The sequence below is a fragment of the Strix uralensis genome, chromosome 11, assembly GCF_047716275.1.
Source record: "Strix uralensis isolate ZFMK-TIS-50842 chromosome 11, bStrUra1, whole genome shotgun sequence".
NCBI classification, from domain to species: domain Eukaryota; kingdom Metazoa; phylum Chordata; class Aves; order Strigiformes; family Strigidae; genus Strix; species Strix uralensis.
Genome location: NC_133982.1, coordinates 22,154,046 through 22,177,340, shown reverse-complemented (window position 1 = coordinate 22,177,340; position 23,295 = coordinate 22,154,046). Strand labels below are relative to the sequence as shown.

Genomic DNA, 23,295 nt, shown 5'->3' with positions numbered 1-23,295 from the left:
AATGCCTCTCTGGACTGTGATATAAGAAAAAGCAGATAGATTAGAGAACTGCAGTCCCACTCAGTGAATATTTAAAAGTAATGCCCAGGTGCCTGTTTAAATCCACATCAAAGTTAGGAAGTTTAACAATAAGCTTTTTAAGTTACTTATTGCATATGGTCTGGCAGATAAGTCCACCTTATCAGCAGAGACTCCAGCAAGCAGTGAGTTATTTGTAAAAATACAAGTGGCAAATAAATTGCTAAAACACAACTAGCAAATTATAATGAAAATCAAAGAATTTATGCAGAGGAAGGTCCCCCTCGGGACTGCAACTGAATTTTTAGTGTCAGAAAATAGTTAGTCAAAAGGTAGTGAATCAATTGCCTTCCCTCCCTAGACATAACGTGGGCTAAAGAAAAATGCTTGCAGTTGGTGGGATAAAGTGGAAGACAAACACCTACTCAGGTGATTAACTCTCATTTATGCCTCTGTGGGATGGGCCCATTAGTCTTCTGGGAACTACCAGAATGTTTACGGGATTCTCTAAAAGGCTTTAACAGAAGAATTCTTGGAGCCCAGATCATGTCCTGGTATACCATCTTTCTGAAGAGGAGATAGGCTTTTTTAGACTTCTTTTAAAATCTACTACTTTTCGCAGACCCTCACACAAACAAGTCAAAAGTACTCACCAGTGCAGCGGCCAGTTGATGTGAACCTGTAGCCAGGTTTACAGTCACAACGGTAGCTACCAGCTGTATTGACACATTCTGCATTTTGCTGACACACTGGTCCATTTTGGCATTCATCAATATCTGTCAATACAAAAAGGGAATTTGATTGTTATGGTAAGCTGCCACTAAAAAGACATCAAAACCACTTTGTTTTTAGTGTAAAGAGGATTACCTTACCTAAATATAGGAATTTCTTTCTAATTCTGAAAAATATATTGATGAAAGCAGGTATTTGGTCACATTTAGGTATCTCCCTGAAATGCCAAACCCACATGCTCCATTTGTAAAATTCATTCCTATCTAGAGAATTTATGTAATGGTTTTCTGAAGGTGTTGGAGGGCCCATGAAAGGCCTGTTGTAACACTGCACTTGGGTGGATTTCAGTCTTAAGACTGCAATCAGAACAAGCAAGCTGCTACGTCTGCACAGATGTCCACTGGACCTGTGAGGATCCCTCCACTACGAGGATCTCCCTTGATCATAACAAAGCATCAAGATCCTTGTTGGATATTAGTAGCTTTCAACGTAAACAACGCCACAAAATTCTAGACAAAGAATTTTGACCAATTTTCCTTACTTAAGCTGCTGCAAAAAGATAACTTTATTTCTGTAGAAATGTAACTGTGTTTCAGTTAGAAGCAGCTTACAGAAGATGCTTTTACCCAAAGGTCTCAATGCTTTGCTTGTAGCACCCATGTTGTCAGCAGTCATAACCCACACCAGAGAATGACAGAAATTCATACTGGTGTCTTCAGTTTCTCCATTAAACTGACTAATACAATGTTAGGAAACATTTAAATTGGAAAAAAATTATCATGTGTTTATATTATTTACAGAAATCTCTGTTCCATTAGAAAAAAAATCTTGGAATTAAAAAACCTTGCTCTAACTGTGATCTGACTCAAGACTAGTACTCTTTTCTTGTCTTTACTGTCAAATGTGAAAGACAATGCTTCTTCCCCATGACTGCTGACTCATGCTCCTGCAAGGCCTTAGATGTCTGATGGAAAATCTGGTATTTTCTATGCAAAATAATTCAAAATGTCTGAATTATCATAGACTTATTACACCAATGCCAATATTTTCCCCTCATTAAGGATGACTTGCAAGTATATCAGATTTGCCAGTGTCTGAATTGTCAGCTCATGAAATCTCTGAATAAGATCAGTACTCTACCTTCGCAGATCAGAAGCTTGTCATTGTAGAAGAAACCCACGGGACACTCACATCGGAAGCTGCCAACCATATTTATACAGATCCCATTTTCACACACTCCAGGAATCTCTCTGCATTCATCAATATCTGCAAGAAATTGTTTTAAATACCTGCAAACAGCACTTCACAAAATCTTCTGCTACATAATATGTCCTTATGCATTTATCCTTAAGAGAATTATCAAATGTATAATGCCAGCATCAGAATGTTCCCAACTGCAATAGACAATGAGTCATTCCAAATTGTGGAAATGTAGATATTTCCTATTTCCTCAGGTTCTGATTGTTCACTGTAGTGAAGATATATCCCGCCACATAGGAATGTAGAGGGTAGCACATGTCCTTCCTCATGTCTCCCACCCACAGCCCTGATGAACTCATCTTCCTGAGCGTTATAGTGGAGTTACTGGGAAGAGTCAAACAGAGAGAATGTAACCGTCTTTGGTTTAATATAGGAGAGCATGACTGAATGCAAACACTTGTCAGAATTAGTTTTGTACTGTTTTACCCTTGTTAATCTGAAAAGACTTTCATGTTTTTATGTAACAGTTTGAAAGTGCCAATGCCAGGTAACATCTGAAGTGCTGCAAACATGCTACTAGATTGATTAAGCCAGGCAGCCAGGGTTTGCCAATGCTCTACATACACCTGGGTTAAGTAACTGATTTTGGCAGAAAAAACCCCAGCTGCTACTATAGAACTACTTTTGTCTTTGAAACAACCATCTGAAGTAAATATATAGAACTTTAATCTAAACAGAAGAGTAACATCATGTAAGGACTGTAACCAAATATTACAGGGTACACAGAGCACTGTCCCTGCAGAGTGGGCGCTACCTTGTTCCCATGCCCTGGGCCTACAGATGTAATGGACACAAGCAACTCACGTGCAAAAGCAGCGGGTTGAGTTCTACAACCTAGTGAGACCTGCCAAGATCCCAAAGCAGCAGGGAGAGCCTGCGATTCGCACCGCGTAAAGCTGTGTGTGCATGTGTCTCACCACAGTGTTGCATGCGCTGGGATGTACTGGTGGCCTCTGTGGGATGGCCCTTCTGTTTCAGTTGGCTCCTGAATGTGCACTGCTGTATGATGTGGCAGGGCAGACAGAACAGACTGCAACACTCCTGGCATGCACGTCAACTGCTACAGATGCAGTTTTTACCTATACATGTTAGCATGATCCAAGGTCCCCCTGTTGATGCTGATGAATGGCCCAGTTAGCTTGAGTAGACTTAGCAACAATTTGGGCTAATGCTCATAGCTAGAAAGGGGAACTTTGCTTCTAAGAAATGACCTGGTAAATAATAAATACCACACATTTCTGTAACTTCTTTAAAAATTACATTCCCCATTTTACTAGAAATATTTCCATCTAACTAGCTCAACACTGCATCACAACAACAGCTTAATGCTAAAGCACCTGATTACTGCCTATATGCTGCCTCTATTCATTACAGGGCACATTATCTGCTTCTTATTTGCATTTTTGTGTGAATAAAAACAAAAGGGAGTCCCATTAGGGATTTACTCAACTCCTTGTCTTAGAATTCCTCATTCTTTCCCTCTTTTTGTTTTGCAATTTGTTACTCACGATTCAAATGTTACACACAATAACATATGTGAGAAATATTCCAGCTGAGCAGAAAAAAGGATTTTTGTGTCAAACCAATACACAGGGGGACTGATGTGAAATGTCAGATTAAATCTCTGCTTTATTTTGAAGGAAGGACTCCTAATTCCTCTCAGACCAAATGCTGGTTGGCCTTACTCCCAGACCTCTTACTCTCAGTATCTGTGCCCTGCTCATGTAGGCTTGATTACAGTTTCTTTGGAGCTTTATGTTGCCTTGATTACCAGCAGCAATCATCATTGCTGCCAGCTAGGAGGAGCTAGGCAGAAAGTTTGCAGGCTCAGACTTAAACAGAGGGTTGAACTCCATCACAGTTTAGTCGTTATTCCTCCCATGAAAAAAATAACTGGGAAAACAAACCTCTCCTCTTACCTGGGCAGAGGTAGCATGGAATTTAGCTCAAAACAGAAATGACAACTCACCAACTGGTAATCCTGTATAAATGTCAATAAAGAAGCCAGGCCTTTGACTTCCACAGAGTGTGGAGAATTCATCTGCAACAGAAAAACAAAGCACCTATTATAGTATTTGGAATTAATCAACAGTCAAAAATTCATTACATCCTTTGCCCAAGAAAATTCCTCTACTCTTTCAGCACCTGCAGGGCACACAGAGGTATGCAGACTCCTCCCCAAGGCTCACCATGTGATATGATTAGTATGCACTTGGGTTCTCATTCAAAGCCCATTGAAATTAGCAAATAAAAAGATGTAGAGGGCTTGGGATCACATGCCGATTTTGTTTCACATCTGCTTATCTCTGTGCATTACAGCTTTTGCATACAAGTCCAGATCTGACTTTTAAAACCCTGAACTGTAAGTTGGAAGTTATTCAAGTAAGTGTCTAGAAAGTTTGTTCTTGAAGCAAACTACCTCGAACCAGAGTGGGATGTCCTGAGCTCAACTCTGCAGAGTCTTACCCAGTGTGGAGAAGTCCTGTATGCCCATACAATTAGCCCAGAAACAACTACATCTTACACTTAGCTGCTTGACAAAGATCATTCTCAGAGGAGACCAAGGTACCTCTGTAAACCCATGGCTACCACAAAGCCCCTTCAGCAGTCCAGGCACAGCACAGCAGACACCATATTTGTTGGAGCAATGCCAGTAAAACCTTGGTCAGTGCCTCAACACTGGATCAACAAGCATTTGCAAAGAAACAGATTAACCAATGTAGAGTACGAAGTCGCCCAGACAGAGAAACTGGCACAAAGGAGGCATGGCCCAGCAGTATGAACACAAACCACTCCACACATGCCGTCATCGTGACTAGGGCTGATCACCTCCAGGCCAAAAAAATTAATCCCTTCATTTTAGACACACAAGAGCAGACGACATAGCATCTCTAACAATGTTACACCCACTAATAATAATTATGATGTTACCAAGGATTTCAAACAGCTTTGCAATGCAAAAACATACCAGTGCTCGGGATAGGACACTGTTCACAAGGCTTATTCCATGCACGCCCAATGTTGTAGGAACAGCAGCACATTTTCTTGGTCATATTAAAGAGCAGCTCACCATCACAGGTTTGATTGTCAGCATAGTAATTTCTGTAACACAAACTTCTTCTCATATCTGTGAAAATGAAAAACCCAGGCCAATGCATTAACAACTCTTATGGAAGACGATCTTCCTGAAGGATTTAGGAGATATCTCCTTCAAATATGTACTTTTTTAGACCCCTGTCAAGTAGATGCTGTCATCTGCCTGTCCCTAAAAGATGACTCTAAAAGTATGAAAAAGTGTTTGCAATACAAATATTCGAAAGAAAACAACATGGCTGTAACACTGATCAGACTCATCAAAGGATTCAAGATTGGCCTTTTGCCCAACACTGAAAAACATGAACTAGTTTATGGTTCCCCCTAAGAACTGTACACAGCTTGTGACTTCATTTTGTGAAGTCTGAGTAATTTAAGTAATGTTTCACATGTAGAAGCTTTTAAAACTGAAGTAAATCTTGGAAGGGATGAACACAGAAATATCAAATTAAAGGAGAAATTATGATGAGAGACTGAAAGATCTGTATTAAAAGTGATCTGCCTTGCTTTATTTAATAAAATTAATGAAAGAAGCTTGATCTTTCATTTAGTTAATTCTTGTATGACTGAATTCAGAGAAATAGTTCTGATTTGTGCCTGGTAAAGCCCTGACCCAAAGCACTAAGATAAAGCTTTAAAAAAATCACAACCCATACCCATGCAGTTGTTTCCTCCATTGACTTGCATGTAATCAGGAGGACAGATGCAGGTGTAGTTCCCAACAGTATTGTAACATGTGCCAGGTCCACAAATGCCAGGTGTATCACACTCATTCACATCTAGAAGAGAAGAAAAAGGCAGTAAGTGGCCGCAGAAGCTTTCTCATTGTGCTGCTGAGAATGAAAATGTCTCAGCAATGCCTGAGGTAGGAAGGTACCGCTGGAGAAGAGCTGAAGGAGCTCTGAGAGAGGTCATGGTGGAGCAAAGCCCACACAGAGAAGGAAGTGGTGGCACAGGTGGCCATGGAAAGCCTGGCTGTGATGTGAAGATGGGAACTCTGGTATGTCTAGGCAGCTCAGAGACAGCAACTTGGTTTTTGCACAAAAATAGTATTTGAGGATCTCATGCGTTCTAGATTCCCAGATCTCGACAAGAACCAAAGCTGTTCCCTGTGGAGTGCCCACCTCAATAAGTAATGATGCTAAAACAGACTGGTTGGACAGTTCAGGTCTGTTTGAGTGGGGAAAGTGAGCAACCTTCCTAACACAAGATGTCATGTTTATTTCATCAAGAGACTTTAACCTTTGTTTAAACAACCCCAACCAAACCCAAACACAACACCACCCCCAAACCACCTCCATTTCTAGAAGTTCAAAAGTATTTCACTAGCCTTACCATTTTGAAGTATCTTTGACACACCACTACGGAAAAATATAAAGGTAGATTTCCTCTTTAACATTTGTTGAGCTACATAAGCACAATATGGATGAAGTACTTTGGTTCAGCCTTAATTTAGGACCTGAATCTTCCGTATTTCTGCAGTGTTTGGCACATCATATTATTAACAGTCTGGAAGGCTGAAGACAGCCTGGACAATGGGAAATTTAAGGACTTGATGGGTTGCTCAAAGTTTTATATCCAGTACAACGTGACAGCTGTGTGTAATGTGATGAACATGTACTACTGACTGCGTTAGGGGAAAAAGTATTTTGCAGTACAACCAGTATTTTCAACTGGACATTGAGATCAGCAGGAGAGAAAATAAGCAGTGCAAAAAAAGCATGGACACACTGTAACCAGCCCAGCAGACTCATGGGGCAAGCTTGCTCTTTATCTGACTGCTTATTCATTATCCATTACAAAATAGCTATTTTTTATAGCTGGTTAGTAGATTATGTTTTACTTAAAGAAAAAATGTTGGGTTTTCTGGTTTTGATCAAAATCTGATCACTCTAAACAAAAATTTGCGTATATTTCAACATGGTCAAGAAGGAATTTTCTCTCTCAGTGCAAGACTTCAGCTTGTTCCAATTTTCCCACCCTTAAGATTTACACTGCTTGATCTGGTTATGTTCCTTTTCAAGGACAGAGTAATTCTTCTGCATATAGATCTGTCGTCATTTTCTAAGAATAAATGCAGAGGACTAGTTAAGTGAAGGCTACGTACCATCGCACACTCGAGTCTCTTCATTCAAGTAGTACCCTGATGGACACTGACACTGGAAGCTACCAAATGTATTAATACATTTTCCTCCTTGGCAAAGTCCAGGCAGTTCTTGACATTCATCAATATCTGTTCAAACAAAACCACAAACATTTCATTCATGCTCTCCCATGAAAAACAACACTCGCTGAAGAGTTTCATAATTTTAGACATGTCAATATAGGAAAATGTAAACATTACCTTCTAATATAACTGTAATAGGGTTTGGTCGGAATCCTTCCCCTCCAGGGCAAAGAACCTTATATTCAGCTGAAAACAAGATAGATTTATGAACCTAAAATAGTACAAATGTCTTCAGCACAATTATCAGATATTACAGGTAATTTAAATATAAAGTAACAAAGTGACCAGATATAAACATTAGGTTTTACTCTGTAGCATCAACTGCTATTCCATTTCATAATGTGGTTTTTTGTGTAACAGCAAACTTGCTCAGAAATTATAACAGAATTATTCTGAGTAAATGATCTTTTTGAGAGACTAGTAAAGTTTTTGGTTAAGACTGGTGGAAACCTGTCCCCTTCATGTACACCATACATGATTACACCAGTATTTGAGTTACCTGGCTAAATTATAAAAAAAATCCAACAAACACATTGTATTGTTGTGCTTAACTCAGGAAAGCTGACTTACTTGTGTTCACAAGTGGGCAATGTTCACAGGGAACTCCCCAAGCTTTGCCCAGGGAGCAGCAACAGGAGGCCTTGGAAACACCCACTCCAATCTCATTGCTGCAGAAGGTGCCACCGTTATCTCCACGAGTTTTAATGTCCAGGTAACAGTTGCCAGATCGTGTATCTATTCAGAATGCACATAATGACAAATACATCTTATGAGAGAGGAAAACAACACATCATCTCAGGATGAGGAATGTCTTGTAGACAGCTAAAGAAAGTGACTTGAGTTGTCCAGGAGGGCCCAGCTTTTCCTGCATAGGTAGGACAGTGGTGCCCCATTCCTTGGCTTTGCTGGACTTCTCACAAAGTAGAGAATTTATTCAGCATGACCAAGGGCAGTTCAGCCAGGCCTTTTCTCATTTTGATTCACATCTTCACCTGCATTTGTACATCCTTCCAGTTCCAGAAAGCCACTGCTTTCTCCTCTCCTTGAGGTTAACAAGCACAAAAGCATCTACTAAATGTTAGGAATTTCAAATACATTTGAATATGAGGAGCATCCCTATGTCCCTTTAAACAAACAAATGCCAAAAAATATCAGAGGATTACGAAGCAGTTGGAGCCTGATACAAGAGCATTTCCATCAGACATGAAACTGCACCTAGCCAAGCTGTGGTGAATGCTCCAAGAGCATGGGTGGCTTTATGTCGCAACTTCATTTGCCTGCCATCTTGGGGCCAGCTGGATGGTGGTTTAAGCTTGTTGAAATTTAAAATCATCTCATGCCTGCTGTAAATTGTGGACAGCTGTAACAAGGCCCAAGGGGTTGGTTCTGGCAGCTGGGCACTGCTGGCATGCTACATCACTCTGGACATACTCCAGCTGCACTATTACAACTTCTAAGCCAGGGGCAGTGGGGTGGGAGTTGGAGAGCCCATTCCAGCCCTCTTTCATGACCTGGGACTTTACTCCTAAGCAGTAAGCCTTGCAGCCCCTCTGTGCAATTTCACCTGTAAATAACATAAGGAGTGGTCCCTTACCAACACATCCAACTCTGGTGGGATTCAGCTCAAAATCAGGAGGGCACTCACAGGTGTAACTACCAGCTGTATTAACACACGTGCCACTAATGCAGGTTGTGGGATCTGCACATTCATTAACATCTGCAAGAAAAAACAGCACGTGGTAAGCAAATACCCAAGGACAGCACAAACCATCAATATACTGGGTATCATATGGTGACCATCACAAATCCACTAGTTATGAGACACTGATCTCCAGAAAGCTCTAAAAAATACACACACATTTTAGAAGAACAGTAGGCTGAGATGAATTTATCATTTCATGGGAGGAAAAAAAAAAATAATTCTTTTTTCTGGAAAACCAATCTATGAACTAAAATTCACATAAAATACTAAAAAAAATACTTACGGGAAAAACACATGACAAGGTTATAGCTTACCATCCAGTACTGTGAACTGAAACTACAAGGCACAACACATCTCCATCTGGGAGATGTGGACAGACAGAGATGTTATCTCTGCTCTGGTTTTCCCCTTCTTCTCTTAAGCCAATAGGATATCAGAGGTTGACAAAGAAATGGGAAGAGGAGTGTAGAAAACACAAGAAGGAGAATCCTGCGTTATACAGTAGGGAAGTCTATATCTTTCTATATCCAGTCTGATTTGTATAGCTTTTAAAAAAGAATTTCCTAAGTTGCTGACCACGACACTAACAGAAAATTAAAAAGCATGTTGTTCAAAATTATCTTTACCTGTGCAGTTACCACCACTTCTGTCCAACTCGTAGCCCACTTCACACTCGCATCGGAAAAGTCCAGGCAGGTTATGACAAGTACCGTAGACACAGATGTTAGGAAGTGAGCACTCATCAATATCTGATAGAGGAACAGGAGGGGAAAAATATGAGGTTTCCTTATCTTTTTAAGATATAGACAGAGAACCGCAAAAAGGTTCAGAAAACATGGATCTGAAAGCCAACTGCTTCCCCACAACATGTAAGACCAGAAAAAATAACACGCAAGATTTAAGTTTGGAGCCTAAGGAACCTAATCCATAACCTTTTTTGGGGCAAAAGGCTCTTTCCAGTGCCTCTGGAATCATGCCAGAAACAATCTGAGCTTATTAGTGGGCTAATCTGACAAGTAGCAAAATTAAACATGGCAGGAGATATGCTTTAAAAAATGAAGTTTATTCTAAATCAGCAGTCACCTGCAGAAAGATGGACATCAGCAAAGGAAAAGCTTGTGCCCAAAGGTGAACCTGATGCTCATCTTCAGGTTTCTGCATTTCACAGATCTCGAGTTTGGCAAGCAGAGCTCATTTTTGTGCCTTTTGTCCAAATCACTGCATCTGATTCAGTATTTACTGAATGCTGTATGCACCACACAAAGAACAACCCATTTGATACAATAAAAAAAGTGTGTGTTTACAAAGAACCTTAAAATACTGCATTTAGTTTACACATCTGAGACATCAAGGAAAGTCTGTTTTAGCAACAGGAGCTAGGCTCTATATAACCTATTTAAAGTTAGCTAAAAGGTTTGAAAGTAAATTGTTTCATGAAACGTTATGAAACCTAGTATTGTTTTAGTTTACACAAAAATTCACTTTCATAAATTATTTCTCTTGGTAGATTACTAAAAAAATATACAGAACACTTTTCAGGGGAAAAAATCCTATTTATAGTGATGTACTTATGAACTCCATCAAATACCAGTTACTATGAGTTATTACTATGTCAGATGATATGGCTGCTTCTCCCTGACTGACTTAAACTGATTAGCGTTATATCAACCAAGGATTACAAATGTTACATATATAGGATGTTACACATGTTGCAAATATAGGACCTTAATCACGTTGGTAACATGTTTATTATTTGATTTTTGTGAATCTTTGCATATGCAAAGCTCTTATGAACGAGTTGTAAACAGTTAACTGGCAACTGACTTTCAAAACCGAACAAATACTCATGGGATTTTTTTTTTTTTTTTTTGGAGTGGTTGTACAGACTTTCTGCCAGGCTTCAAACTCCGATTCTGCACCTCACAGAAGCCCTCAAAGCATGTTCACTGTATTAGCTACCAAACCAGTGTTTTTCATCCTCATATACACCAAGGCAAAGTTGTTACTTTTTAACTGTTATGAATAAAATGAAGAACAGTGTACAAATGACCAGATGAAATGGCAGCTGACAGCACCATTTGGATCAGTAATCAGACCCACAAATAATATAAGATAGGCTCCAAAAAGCTATTCTTTCTATATACAATAGGTAGATGAACACCCAGAGGCCCATAATAAATGTATAAACTGAAAAAAACCAACTACTATTGACAATTTTCATGCAGTTCTCAGTACAACCACAACTGCAACCAATTGTAAAATTTTTCAAATGTAAAATACTACTAAGCCAGAGTTTGAGTGTTGTTTAAAGCTTACAGAGAATTACCTTCACATGCTTTCCCATCTGGACTTGGCAAAAATCCCATATCACATTCACAGCGATATCCTCCAGGGGCATTGAGGCACTGCCCATTTTCACAGAGATTCAAGTTTTCTGAGCATTCATCGAGGTCTGTAAAAGGAAGAGAAATTGCAGGTTTACAGTAAACATGGTTTTCTCACAAACATTTGTTTCACCTGAAGCACACAGTGTTCCAAGGATTTTAATTATTCTATTAGCTCTGAACACTTGCAGAAGAAACTGCAATCTAGTTATGTGCAGAGGCTATTACATGTATGCTTGGTATATTTCTGATGTTGAAAATACAGCTTCTAATCAAAAGGAAAATCAGAGAGAGGCACAGACTCCTAAAGTAGCTACAGTTAATAACAACTGGAGGCAGTACACAGGGTCAAATTTAGTCTCAGAACGAGCACGTGAATTTTATTATAGTTATTGTTTCTATTACAGTAAAGCCTAGAGGCAGCAATTGAAAAAAGAGGTTTACTGTGCAATGAGCAAACATATGGTAATAGGCGGTCTCCATGCCAAACATACAAAACACTGACAAAAAGTGGCATTGAGGTGAAAATAACTTGATCAAAATTAAACTGCAGGTTAACAGCTGATGAGAAAAACAGCCTCGCTACTGGAATAGGCTGCTCTTCAGATAGATTGTGGCCCTTACTCTCTAGCTGAAACTTTATACATGACAAAAACACCCTGTTGCAACAGAGTCTGGCTGGCAGTGTGAGCTTGTAAAAGTCCATGGCTGGCAAATCAAAGGTACTACCTACCAGGGTGAATGCTGCATGCTTTGGCAGAGAGCTTACAGAACGCTTGTATGCCCTAGTTTGAGCCCCAGCCACCTCTTGAATCCATGAACAATAAAGTATCCACATCAAAAAAAAGAAAGTTCTACTGAATGTAGAAACTCCATGAGCACTCCATTTGAAAGATGTGGTTTATAGACTCCTGGAAATCATCATATGGGAAATTAACAAAGAGCACTGGGTTATGAAGGCCACTAAGAAAGCTGAATCAGATTCTAGAGTAAATTATATAGAGAGAACTTAACAGAATCCCAGGGTCCATTTATAACTTGGAATCATTCAAACTCAGCCTTAAACCTGCTGAGCCAGATTCTGTCATAAAAAACCTGCTGTAGTTGATAGTGCACTGCTGATTTGCACCAGCTGAAAACCTGGCCCACCAGCCATCTATCACATGTCTTTATTCCAAATAATTCCACCAGCAACACTGATATCCTTAGTGTAGTAGCAGGGCTCCTGACTAAGCTTACATGAGCTAACCTGTTCTTCAAAGCAGAAGACTGAAGTGTGGGTGGGAAACATCTCTCTAGCAATGTTTTATAATCACATTTACAGTTTATAAAGTGAGGTTTCAGAAGCAGCTACTTCCATCACTCTAGATGTCAGCACTGCATCCTGACACCAGCTCTCAGGATGCTGCAGTAAAGAGGGCAGACAGCACACAGTCACTTGTGGAAAGAACAAATATTTTTAGCCAATTTTATGAAGTAATTTTAATGTGTGTGCCCTGTTATTTAAATATAAAGGTGGGTAGCCAGTGGATTGGTTTACTAACTAGCCAGATTATATGATCAAGCATTGTTTTAATAATTTTGCCACCCACTCCAACTAACAAGAAAAGCTCAATCAAGACTTGCATTTTATCAAGTGAAAAAAGTGACTGCTTTAGACTAGGTATAATACACAGTATTTATTTCAAGTTATGGCAACTTAGGTGAAGTAGAAGACAATGGAATAGGGACATGGACATATTAGAGAATAATTTCAAATGTTTAAAAGCTATTTTTGTGTATTGAATCATAAACTAACTTAGGTTGCAAGGGACCACTGGAGGTCATCCAATGCTTTCCTAAGAAAGCTCACCTGTACAAGTGAAGCCATCCCCAGTATAACCTTCTTTACACAGGCAGCGGTAAGAGCCCATTGTATTCTTGCAGTCAGCATGTGGGCTGCACATGTGGGTTCCATTGGAGCACTCATCCAGATCTTTAAAAAAATAAAAAAGAAAAAAAAAAAAAAGAAAAAAGCAACATTAGTTAAAAAAACACACCATGAATACAAACTTTAAATAGCGTATGGCACACAGAAGCTCTACTTTAAATAATCTTCCGTAATAAAACCCACACATATGTGGTGTCATCTGACTGGAAAAGCAGACACAGCTTAGTTGCAGCCCAACAAAGAAGTCTGACAAGGTAACTGTGAATGAGGAAGCTGCAGGGCACTCTCAAAACTAAGACCTGTATCTTGTTTTCACAGGGAGCACCAGGAGACCTCTCACTGCCTCCCATCAGCTGCCCTCAAGGACACAGCACCTCTTCTCTCCATGGTCCAGTCTGTTTTCACCATCTCAAGCCAAACATAAGATAATGCTAATTTCAGTTACCGTGGCAGAGAATTTGTCCTCTAACAGATCATGTCAAAGCGACCTAACAAGCTTGATATACATTTGTCTTCTCAATTTCTAGGTGTGGTATTGTTTTTTTCAGAATTGCTAGGACCCAGTTTCAGTCTGACCTTACAAATAAATACAAATATGTACGTCTCTCACCTGTGCACTTGATACCATTTCCAATCCAGCCAGGGCTGCAGCTACATTTGAAACTTCCTGCTGTGTTTGTACATATGGCATGTCTATCGCAGTTATGGGCTCCAATTTCACACTCATTGATATCTGTAAAAACACAGAGATGTTTGAAGAGCTCATGGATCAAACTTTCTCATATCCAGATAACTGATACTGGATTTTCTCAAGAAAGACAATGTGAACATGAAAGCAAGCCTGCATTTCTTTATAACGTGACATTTAAAAATGAAGCAGAAGAGAAGTAAAATCACAACAGAGAAAAGCAAAGAAGCATGTAGCGTATTTCAAACATGTGCTGCCCTACAATCTATTTTTCTGATAGGCATACAAAGCAGTACTCCTGCAGTTCGCTCCAACGCCTGGTAACTTTTAGATTCAAGGAGGAAAACCATAACTCAAGTTTCCCTTCTTTTTCTAACTGGTGCGCTCAGAAAGAATGTGAGGCCACAGACTTCAGGAAGAAGGGGACTAGCATTCACAAAGATTACCAATGCAGGTGTTCAGCATCCTGGGATGTATGTTTGTCCGGCAGCTTTGCAAGAGGTTGTGGGTCAAATTTGATGACAAAGAGCTGGTGTGAAAACCTGTGCTCCCCTGACAATAGAGAGATACCACTACAGTGTACTGGCTTGCATCTTGACCATACCTTAACATGACTGAGGGAAAGAAGGCAACTTTCCCATATGCCCACCCTGGAGTCCTCAAAGCGGATCTCACGTGTCTCTACATTGCATGGTTTGCTAAAAGGTCTCAGAGGAAACTCTGCTGCCCAGGGACTCCTGGAATGCAACACTCCCACAGCCCCCACCATATCTGCAAGGATGCTGATGAACACCGGCTGGGCACCACCTGCAAACTGCTCCTATGATTATCCCTAGGCAGTTAATGAAGCCAGGTTCTGTCTTGCCAGAGACTCTGTGGAAGGTGGAGGATGGGCTGTACCACTGTATTAAACATGACAGCTGATGGACACAAAGCTCATCAGGCATGCAGTTTATTAAGAACTCAGGAAATTTAACACAGTGGAAAAAAGTCAGTATACTTGGAGACACCAGGCAAGTCATTCAACCTTCAACATATGCATTCATGCCAGCACATTCTATTTCAGTACTTGCTATTTTCACCTTATGTTCATTCTTGGGCATTCTCTGGCAATGTCAGAATGTATAGACCAAAAAAACCAAACTGAATTCCATTCTTCCTTGTCACAAAACAGTATTAATGCCCCATATAAGTACTTGAAGAATGTATAAACTCAAAGGCAAAGTTTTCAGAAATTACTACTGGTAACTAAAACAAAACTGGCAGGAATTTTCTTACACATCCGAGCTATGGATTTTACAATGTTTTTTGTAACCAAGCTCTCTCTAAGTGTGCTTTACTTCCATGCAGGATGTAAATTATCTAGAACTCACATCAAACCACTTAATATTTATAGCAATTTTTTCAGCCCTCCCAGGTGCCTTTGCTGTTGCAGTAAGCCAAATCATCTCATTCTGTACAATAGCTGATGGAAAGGGAAAACAAGCTCACAAACTGCATGATTCTACACACAAAAATGCAGCTCATTCTCCTCTTGAGAAGATGATGAAGAAAAGGTATCAACCATGTAACAACCTTTGGGGTTCTCAGCCCCCAAACCACAGACTTCAGTTTCCCTAACATTGTATCTAAAAACAATTAGCTCTTTAAAGAGGGCAAGAGAGTGGAGCCATTGGGGAAAGTGTCCAGGTACCATCGTAACCATTTCCTTTATAACCCTTTCTTAGGTTTTTCTGCCCACCCTTCTTTAGACAAAAGGCTTTGTGCCCTTTCTCTATGCCCCGTACATACATTTTGTCTTGTCACAAAGGCTACACATGACTCTGAGAAGCAGACAACATACATCTGTCATCCTACAATTAAATACTCAAGTCCAGAAATTACCCAAACCCACTGCTGGTTTGAGGGGTTTTTTTGTTTGGTTGGTTTTGTGTTTGTTTGAGGTTTTTAAAAGTCTGTATAGTGGAATTGTATCCAATCTTACTTTTCTGGGTTTCTTTCTAAATGAGGCATTGCTCTGAATCAAAACCCCAGACCCGAGTATTCCCGTAATCTGAATGCTGACATCCAGATATAGATCTAAATCTAGCAGCTGGAATCTACTATTAATGAATGTTGACTGCACCAACAAGCCTGAACCCATGCAAATGGACACTTACTTTTTAAAACTTAAAAAAAGGGTCAGGAGCAGATAATCCAGAGTATATTTGCCTTTAGCATGTGCAGAAACTCATATTAAGATAAAATCACCCTGAACAGGAAACTAGTGTCTGTCAAAAATTTTAAGGGTGGTCAGAAACAAGAAAAAAACATTTTGGCTTGGACTGAAGGGAAAGACTAGAAGGAATTTTGAGAGGTCAGCTACAATATAGACTGACATAAAAAGGCTGAAGCAAACACTCCATATTTTAACCTTTACAGGATTTTAAAACCCAAACTGTTACACCACTGCTAACATTAAGATTGCACTGTATTTGATTATTTGATGCTTTGAAACATACAATCACATGCTTCCTTATACCCTGCAGAGCACAACAAAACACCAGAAAAAACATCATCAGTTGAGAGATTTCTGCCAAGAATTTTTTTAAACCACCAGCAAACACAAACAGAAACTTGCATGCAACAGCTACACCGCAATGAAGTCATGCTCAGGCTCAAATTTAAGGCAACATAAAACAAATTTTCAACTCTACGTTAAGTGATTGTGGACTCCATCCCATCCCACCTCACACTGACCCGCTAACACTTTGCACCTGAGAGCCCCTATTTAAATCTCCCAGGGGAACAGCAGCACCATGACACTGGTAGCCTTGCAGTGGACACCTGTTCCCCCATCAGCTCTTTGACACATACACTAAAAAGCTTGGAATCTTCTGCGGGATGAAAGTTGTGAGCACAAATCTATATCCAAACATGGGTATTTATAATGGCATCAACTTTCTCAGAGATCACCCACTGAAATGTCATTCTACTTGCTTTGAACAAAATCCTGTAATTCTCAGCTTTTTTCCAGGAAAAATTTTCAATAGATTTCAATGCTTTTTGTCTGGGTAAAGATCAAATAGGGAAGGCAAAATATATTTTCTAATACCATCTACCTTTACAGGGACAAGGCATTGCAGGGCTTATTTCATTGATACATAGAAAGGCTTTCAGATACTTAACTGAAAGCTGATTGAAGCATATAAAATACCATCACTGGCTTCATCCCAGATTTCACTTCTTTTCAAAGCTATCTGCATTTAACTCAGATGTTGCTTTGCTATAATCCCTATTCTCTCCTTTCATTGCACAGTTGAGTTATAAGCCTAAATTTATTGCATTGCAATTATTTCCAAGGCAAAAAGGATCTCAGACCAAACACGGTCCTGTGTAAACGGGGCAGTGAAATCAATGGAATTTATGCCTGCTTATACTGGAGCTTAATATGGATTTATGTTGCCATAAGTATTGAATTATGGCTTCACAGAACGAAACAAAAAGAAGTTGAGCTCTGTAGGGGAAAAATTAACTCAACATAAATATCTTTAATAAGAGCAAGAGTCCAGATTGTGCTGTCTGCATGGCAGTACAAACAGTACTACACTTTTCAAATACTCCAAATATTTTCATATAATTGTTTGAAAAGAAAGGCATTACTTGGTCTGAGTTAAGGTATCATGACCCAAAGAGCACACAGAAGGACAGTACTCAAGTCAGGGTTTCACACAATGATGTCTTATTCCCATTGACTTCAGGGGGATTTTCACTAAAGAGTAAAGAAGTGAGTCACTGATTTATATCAACCTTCTTCTGCCTCGAGTATGAGGCTATGACAAGCCAAGGAAAATAAAGACATTCCAATCCGAGACTGACACTACATCCTCAGCCGGTCCCATTGTGCCCCAGTCCTGCTGCACACATGTTCTCAGCTTTGTAATTGCACAACTCCCATTAATGCTAAGGGAGTTGTCTGCCTACAACAGATGAGAATACGTATGATAAATAATATGCAGATCTGACTTCATAATAATCCCAAGCACTATGGGGAAAAAAAACTGTCAGTCACCCTGTTTTGCTGGCTCCTTCGGTTCTCTTCTCTGAACAAATATTTTTTCTCTCAAGCCTTTGGCAATTAATATAGTGTCTCTCCCATTAATCACAGAGGCACAAATTTTTAGGGTTGTGGATGTGCAGCAAAAATACACATCATATATACCTGTCATGTTGGCACTATGCTTGCAAACGTGGCAACCAAAGGAAAGAAACAGCTAGACAGTATCTGCACAGCGCATCCCTATGCAGTCTGGAAGTGGATCATTAAACTCAGCCAGAGAGGAGCATGGCGATAAATCATTATTCTCACCTCCACTCTGGAAACACCCAAGTCATTCTTCTCAGTTTGAACAGAACAAGAGTGAACATTAACCCATGAAAACTCACACGTTCATCACAGGGCATGAAATCCTCAGGGTACTCTGTGTACCATTTCTGTTTTCCGTTAGGTTTCATGGGGGCTTCGATAGTTTATAAGGATTCTTAGCAAAGCGTAAATTTAATTCAGATGCCACCTATAAATCAGTACTGTTTGTCAGGAATTATGCAAATCCCTTAAGCATTTTCTGACTTTTTCATTTTTTTGGCACTCTCTGCATATCTGTGCATTTTATGGCACTGACGTTTCACTGGTATTTCAAGCCTGGGCCTGATTCCCACAGGGCCAGTCGTCTGGTGGAAGTCACAAGGCATTTCCTCCTCCTGGGTCACTGCCCATGTAATCAGGTAGGTAAAAGGGAATGCTTTTCAGAGGGAGAAGACTGTGAATTTCAACTTAGTGCTCACACAAGTAGGAAAATATATGGAAAAATTTCCATATTCTTATCTCCATACCTGTAAAATTGTTTTCTCTTTTGGAATCACTCAGATTTTATTCAGCATAGCGCACCGTGAACACCTCTTGGAGTTTCACATGGGGCAGTTCAGTTCTTGTGTGCTATCCATCCTTACGTCATCAGCCTGGGGCGCAGCATGTTATTGCTGGACAGATGCCTGCTCGCAATATGCTCCTTCTGTAATACCCCCATTTGGCGGGCAGCATCTTAATATTATTATCTTCTGGTATTTGGCCTGACATAGCCAGCTCCCAGATTCATAAGGGGAAATGTATTTGTTTCACTGATACCAGAACTCTCCTGTGCCATCAAGGCTGAAACACAATGTATTATTAGTGGCCAGAAGCCAAAGGCAGGGAAAAGAGGCAAGTGCATTATACAACTCACAAAACATTATGGAGCTGTTTCTGAGGGCAAATGACAGGGCTCACCTCTTCATGGTACCAGGTGAATTTTTCTTTATAACTATGTTATTACCAGCCATGCAAGTATGCAGTGTGCACTCACTCACTCCTTCATCCACTATCATCATCATTACTAGATGACAGCAAGTAATGTTAAAGTCCAAACTCTCTAACCTCACACCCCACACTAAGGCCACAGCTGAACATCTTCCATTAGCCTTTCTCCAAACAGCACCAGCACAGCCCTTGCAGAGTCAGAGCCTGCTCTCAGCCCTCCAACTCCCTGAGCCTGCTGTGGAGAAATCCAGCCGACTTTTAAAGCACATTTATTTTTGATCTGATGACCATCTTGGGCAACTCTTGCCCCCAGGTTCACCTCATTCAGTCTGACTTTGTGAAGAAAGCCCTAAGCCAGTGCAAGCACAGCTCCACCAGGAGCAAACAGGAGGCCTGCGCACACAGCCGTAACTGGCAAGGATGGAAGGAAGAAAGTCAGAGAAGAATTTGTTCCTCTGTGAAAATATCAGAGCAAGTAAATCTAATGCTCTACATCAACAGTGAAATATTGCAAATTTACAGGCAATACTCCAGAGTGGTGATGAATCACATAATACAAATGCAAGTGCCAATACAGGATTTCATCTCTGCACAAGTACATGTATACTTTACTGACAGAAAAAGCAGAGAAAAGATATTTGTCATAAATCTGGGTAATCTGGAACCAGGATACGGGAAAACTTTGCAGTCTTCTCTCTACGGCTATGCCTGCTTAGAAAAATCTAAAATGAACTGCTCTAAGTCAGTCTTGCCACAGTTTGCCTTGTGAATGGCAATTCAACCATTTGTAGCACTTTGCCTAGGAAACCTGCATCTACAATGTATATTTTTGCATAATTTTTTTAAAATTATGATTTTGTTACTAAACTCTGTCCACATTCTTACCGAGAACCAAGGAGGGGGGAACTAACATCTGTGTGGGATGGGAATGTAAGGCAGTGGGTGGATTCTGAATACTGTTAAATGATTGGGGAGAAAAAAACCCATGTTTATTTGTTAAAATGGAAACAATCAGTAATGACAGGGGAGCTGAAATATTTAGACAAAATTGTAACAGAACCCAGAGGACATTATTTGGTTGTTCTCGTGAAACAGAGAACCTCCCATTCAAAGCACTGTACACATTTTTGTTATTTTCTTCCACTGAAGATCCTAAAAACTATGGGTACTTTTGAGCTGTCTGTAAGACAAGAATTGAATCCTGGGGTCAAGGTGTAGTTGGCAAGGTCCCTCCAGAAGAAGTCCCAAAGGATGCTCTCATGGTCAGCAGTACCTGAGCCTGGGAGCTTCAGCTCTGTTCTAATACTGTGCAAACATGAGGTGGGGAATTCAAAGATCTCCACCAGTACATCAGACTTTTTAAAAAACAGAACGTGAGAACCTGCACATTGTAGTCATGATAGGACCTGTATTCACACAGTTTCTTCAGCATGAAACCAACCTAGAAAGTTCCTGCTCTGCTTCCTCCCTCTTATTTAATTCTAAAAGTTTTTGGTGATTTGAGTATGGTCCCACCTCATCTGTAAGAGCATAACTGATACTTTTGTCGTAGACCACCAGTCTCTTTCAAATTACTGAGCCCCTTTATGGTATCTGTTGTAATGAAGGTGTCCTAGTCATTTTCCTGGTGAGTGCCATCCTCCCTGGGATGCTGGCATATAGCCAAAAGCAGCAGAGGATGGGCTGAGGGACAGATAAAGATGTACAAGGCAGTGGGAAGAGCCCACATGGCAGACAGCATCCATCCAGAGGGCTGGGCTTGGTTGGGACCAGAAGGGAGGGATTTCCCTGCCTCTCCGTTAATGAAAAAGTATTGCTTGGGACATTTGCCACTACCCTGCATCACATGATGCCAAAATGGTGGCTATTTCCAGGCACTTCCCCAGAAGCCATACCTCAGATTCCTCCCCTGCCTCCATGACCTTTCTTTTGCCTTCTACTAGTTGCTTCATCTTCCCTGATTGCTCCTTACTCTGGGAGTGATAGCTGTGCCATGTGTAACTGATCAGCACGGGAGTTTTCAGGTCTAGAGTACGGAAGATCTTCATGTAATTTAGCACAGAAACAAAGAGCATTGAAATGTTGGTCTACAGGGTACAATTAGGGATTTCTTGGATTTAGATCAGTTCATATGTAAGTCAAAGGCAGCTGTTACTAATGCACAACTATTTGTCTACAGTGCAATACGCAGAGTACAACCCAGCTCTCAGATTGTTCTGTGAGAGCTGTAAAAAAACAGCTTCATATATTTGGGGCACTTATAGAAGTATATTATTAACTCTGTACAATAAGGGCAGACTAAGAATAAAAGTTTGTCTCAAAGACATTGCCAGAAATGTGTTTACCCTAAGTCTACATTAAAAATTATATTAAACATATGTTTGCATTCATATTTGGGCAAAGCCTAAGACTCTCAACACCTTGGCTTGAGACACCAGCACTAGGATTATTAATATCAAGCCCTTGGAGCCTGTATATTTGAATCTCATTTCTGCTTGCTGGCAATACATGAAATAATGCAAATTCTGATTTTGCTGATATAATGTAGTTGAGTAGCTGTATTGTTGCCACTTTACAAAAACTGAAAATATATTTTAGCACATATTTCAAGGCATTTGTGTTTGCCAAAATAATGCTTGGAACAGATACCTGTTATTTGCATGCGTAGTATGCAATTAACTAATCCAAATGCACCGAGGTCCTCAGGAGCCTGTCAAGTTACAGGCAATGGCATCTTCTGTTCTCTTAGATCAACAACAATGCAGTAACAAGCCCAATTTTGTTCCCAGTGGACTGTTTGTCACTTGTTTCAGCAGAAGCACCATCAGGCTGAATGCTATGCCACTGAAGTTCAGCAGAACACAAGCTCAGAAAATTTGGGTAAGAGATACAGTATTTAGCACAAATAAGTGAAAAGAATTGCAGCGAGAGGAAGTTTTGAACACTAGAAAAAAGGGCATGCAGACTCATTAACTAAAAGTTAGTAATTAAATTTTAAAACATACCTGTGCAACCAGTTGTGCCTTTCTTGCCTGAATATCCCATATCACAGTGACAGATAAATGAGCCTTTTGTATTCTCACAGGTTCCACTCAGACAGATGTTTGGATGCAAATCACATTCATTAACATCTAAAAAAAACATGAATTAAGATTTATTAAATAAAATTCTTAGAAAGTAGCTGGCATAATCTCTTGAGATATGATGTTTTAGTACAAATATGGGTCTACATATGCAGAGAGGAAACTGCTTATGTTAGTTATTCTTTACCTAGTGTACATTTCGAGATCTGATTTAACACTGCTATATTACCATATCTAGGTTAACATACCCTTAATTCCAACTTTCCTTACAAATAGAGACTAAGATTCAGCATATTATCCAAAGAATGACTATGACTATTTATTGATGCTTTCTATGTACGTGTGTGTGTGTATATACATTTATATATGCATGCATACATTACCTAGTTTTTTACAAACATTCCTCCTCAAATGTGCTCCAGACTTTTAATTTAAATGTGAAAATTTGGTTTTGGAGATACACTGTTTCATGACTTTGTTCTACCAAGGTACAGCAATTGTGAATAGTTTTGTCTCAGAGACAAGTTTAAATCAGCACCGGTGATTAATCTTGCTAGAAATTTTCCATGGCACCATCCACCAGCCCTTCCTTTCTGCAATCACCATTCCATCTGAGCTGCATAAAAACCTCACCGGAAGAGGACCCAAAGATACAATGCTATAGATCATCACATTTGCATCCCAATCTACAGGGATATACAGAGATTACATCTGCATTTGATAAACATAGCTTGTGCAATGGTCAGGTGGCCAAAATTAGGGCATAAGAGCAATACTCTTTAAATGTCATTGTCTACCTACTTGGAAAAAGTGCCTTAATAAATAAATTTTCCCTTGTTAATG

The 23,295-nt window shown here is 39.9% G+C and overlaps 1 protein-coding gene across 1 annotated transcript in view; it reads right to left on the bottom strand.

Moving 5' to 3' along the window:
- Window positions 1–23,295, bottom strand: part of FBN1 (fibrillin 1) — a 160,569-nt gene that overhangs the window by 27,596 nt on the left and 109,678 nt on the right. The window contains exons 32-45 of the mRNA XM_074880361.1: window positions 22,375–22,500; window positions 13,957–14,079; window positions 13,269–13,391; window positions 11,359–11,484; window positions 9,659–9,781; window positions 8,925–9,047; window positions 7,901–8,065; window positions 7,448–7,516; window positions 7,211–7,336; window positions 5,760–5,882; window positions 4,979–5,137; window positions 3,980–4,051; window positions 1,891–2,016; window positions 672–794 (exon numbers count right to left, since the gene is read on the bottom strand). Coding sequence (XP_074736462.1) covers window positions 672–794; window positions 1,891–2,016; window positions 3,980–4,051; window positions 4,979–5,137; window positions 5,760–5,882; window positions 7,211–7,336; window positions 7,448–7,516; window positions 7,901–8,065; window positions 8,925–9,047; window positions 9,659–9,781; window positions 11,359–11,484; window positions 13,269–13,391; window positions 13,957–14,079; window positions 22,375–22,500 — 1,707 coding nt within the window. The remainder of the gene's footprint in view (window positions 1–671; window positions 795–1,890; window positions 2,017–3,979; window positions 4,052–4,978; window positions 5,138–5,759; window positions 5,883–7,210; window positions 7,337–7,447; window positions 7,517–7,900; window positions 8,066–8,924; window positions 9,048–9,658; window positions 9,782–11,358; window positions 11,485–13,268; window positions 13,392–13,956; window positions 14,080–22,374; window positions 22,501–23,295) is intronic.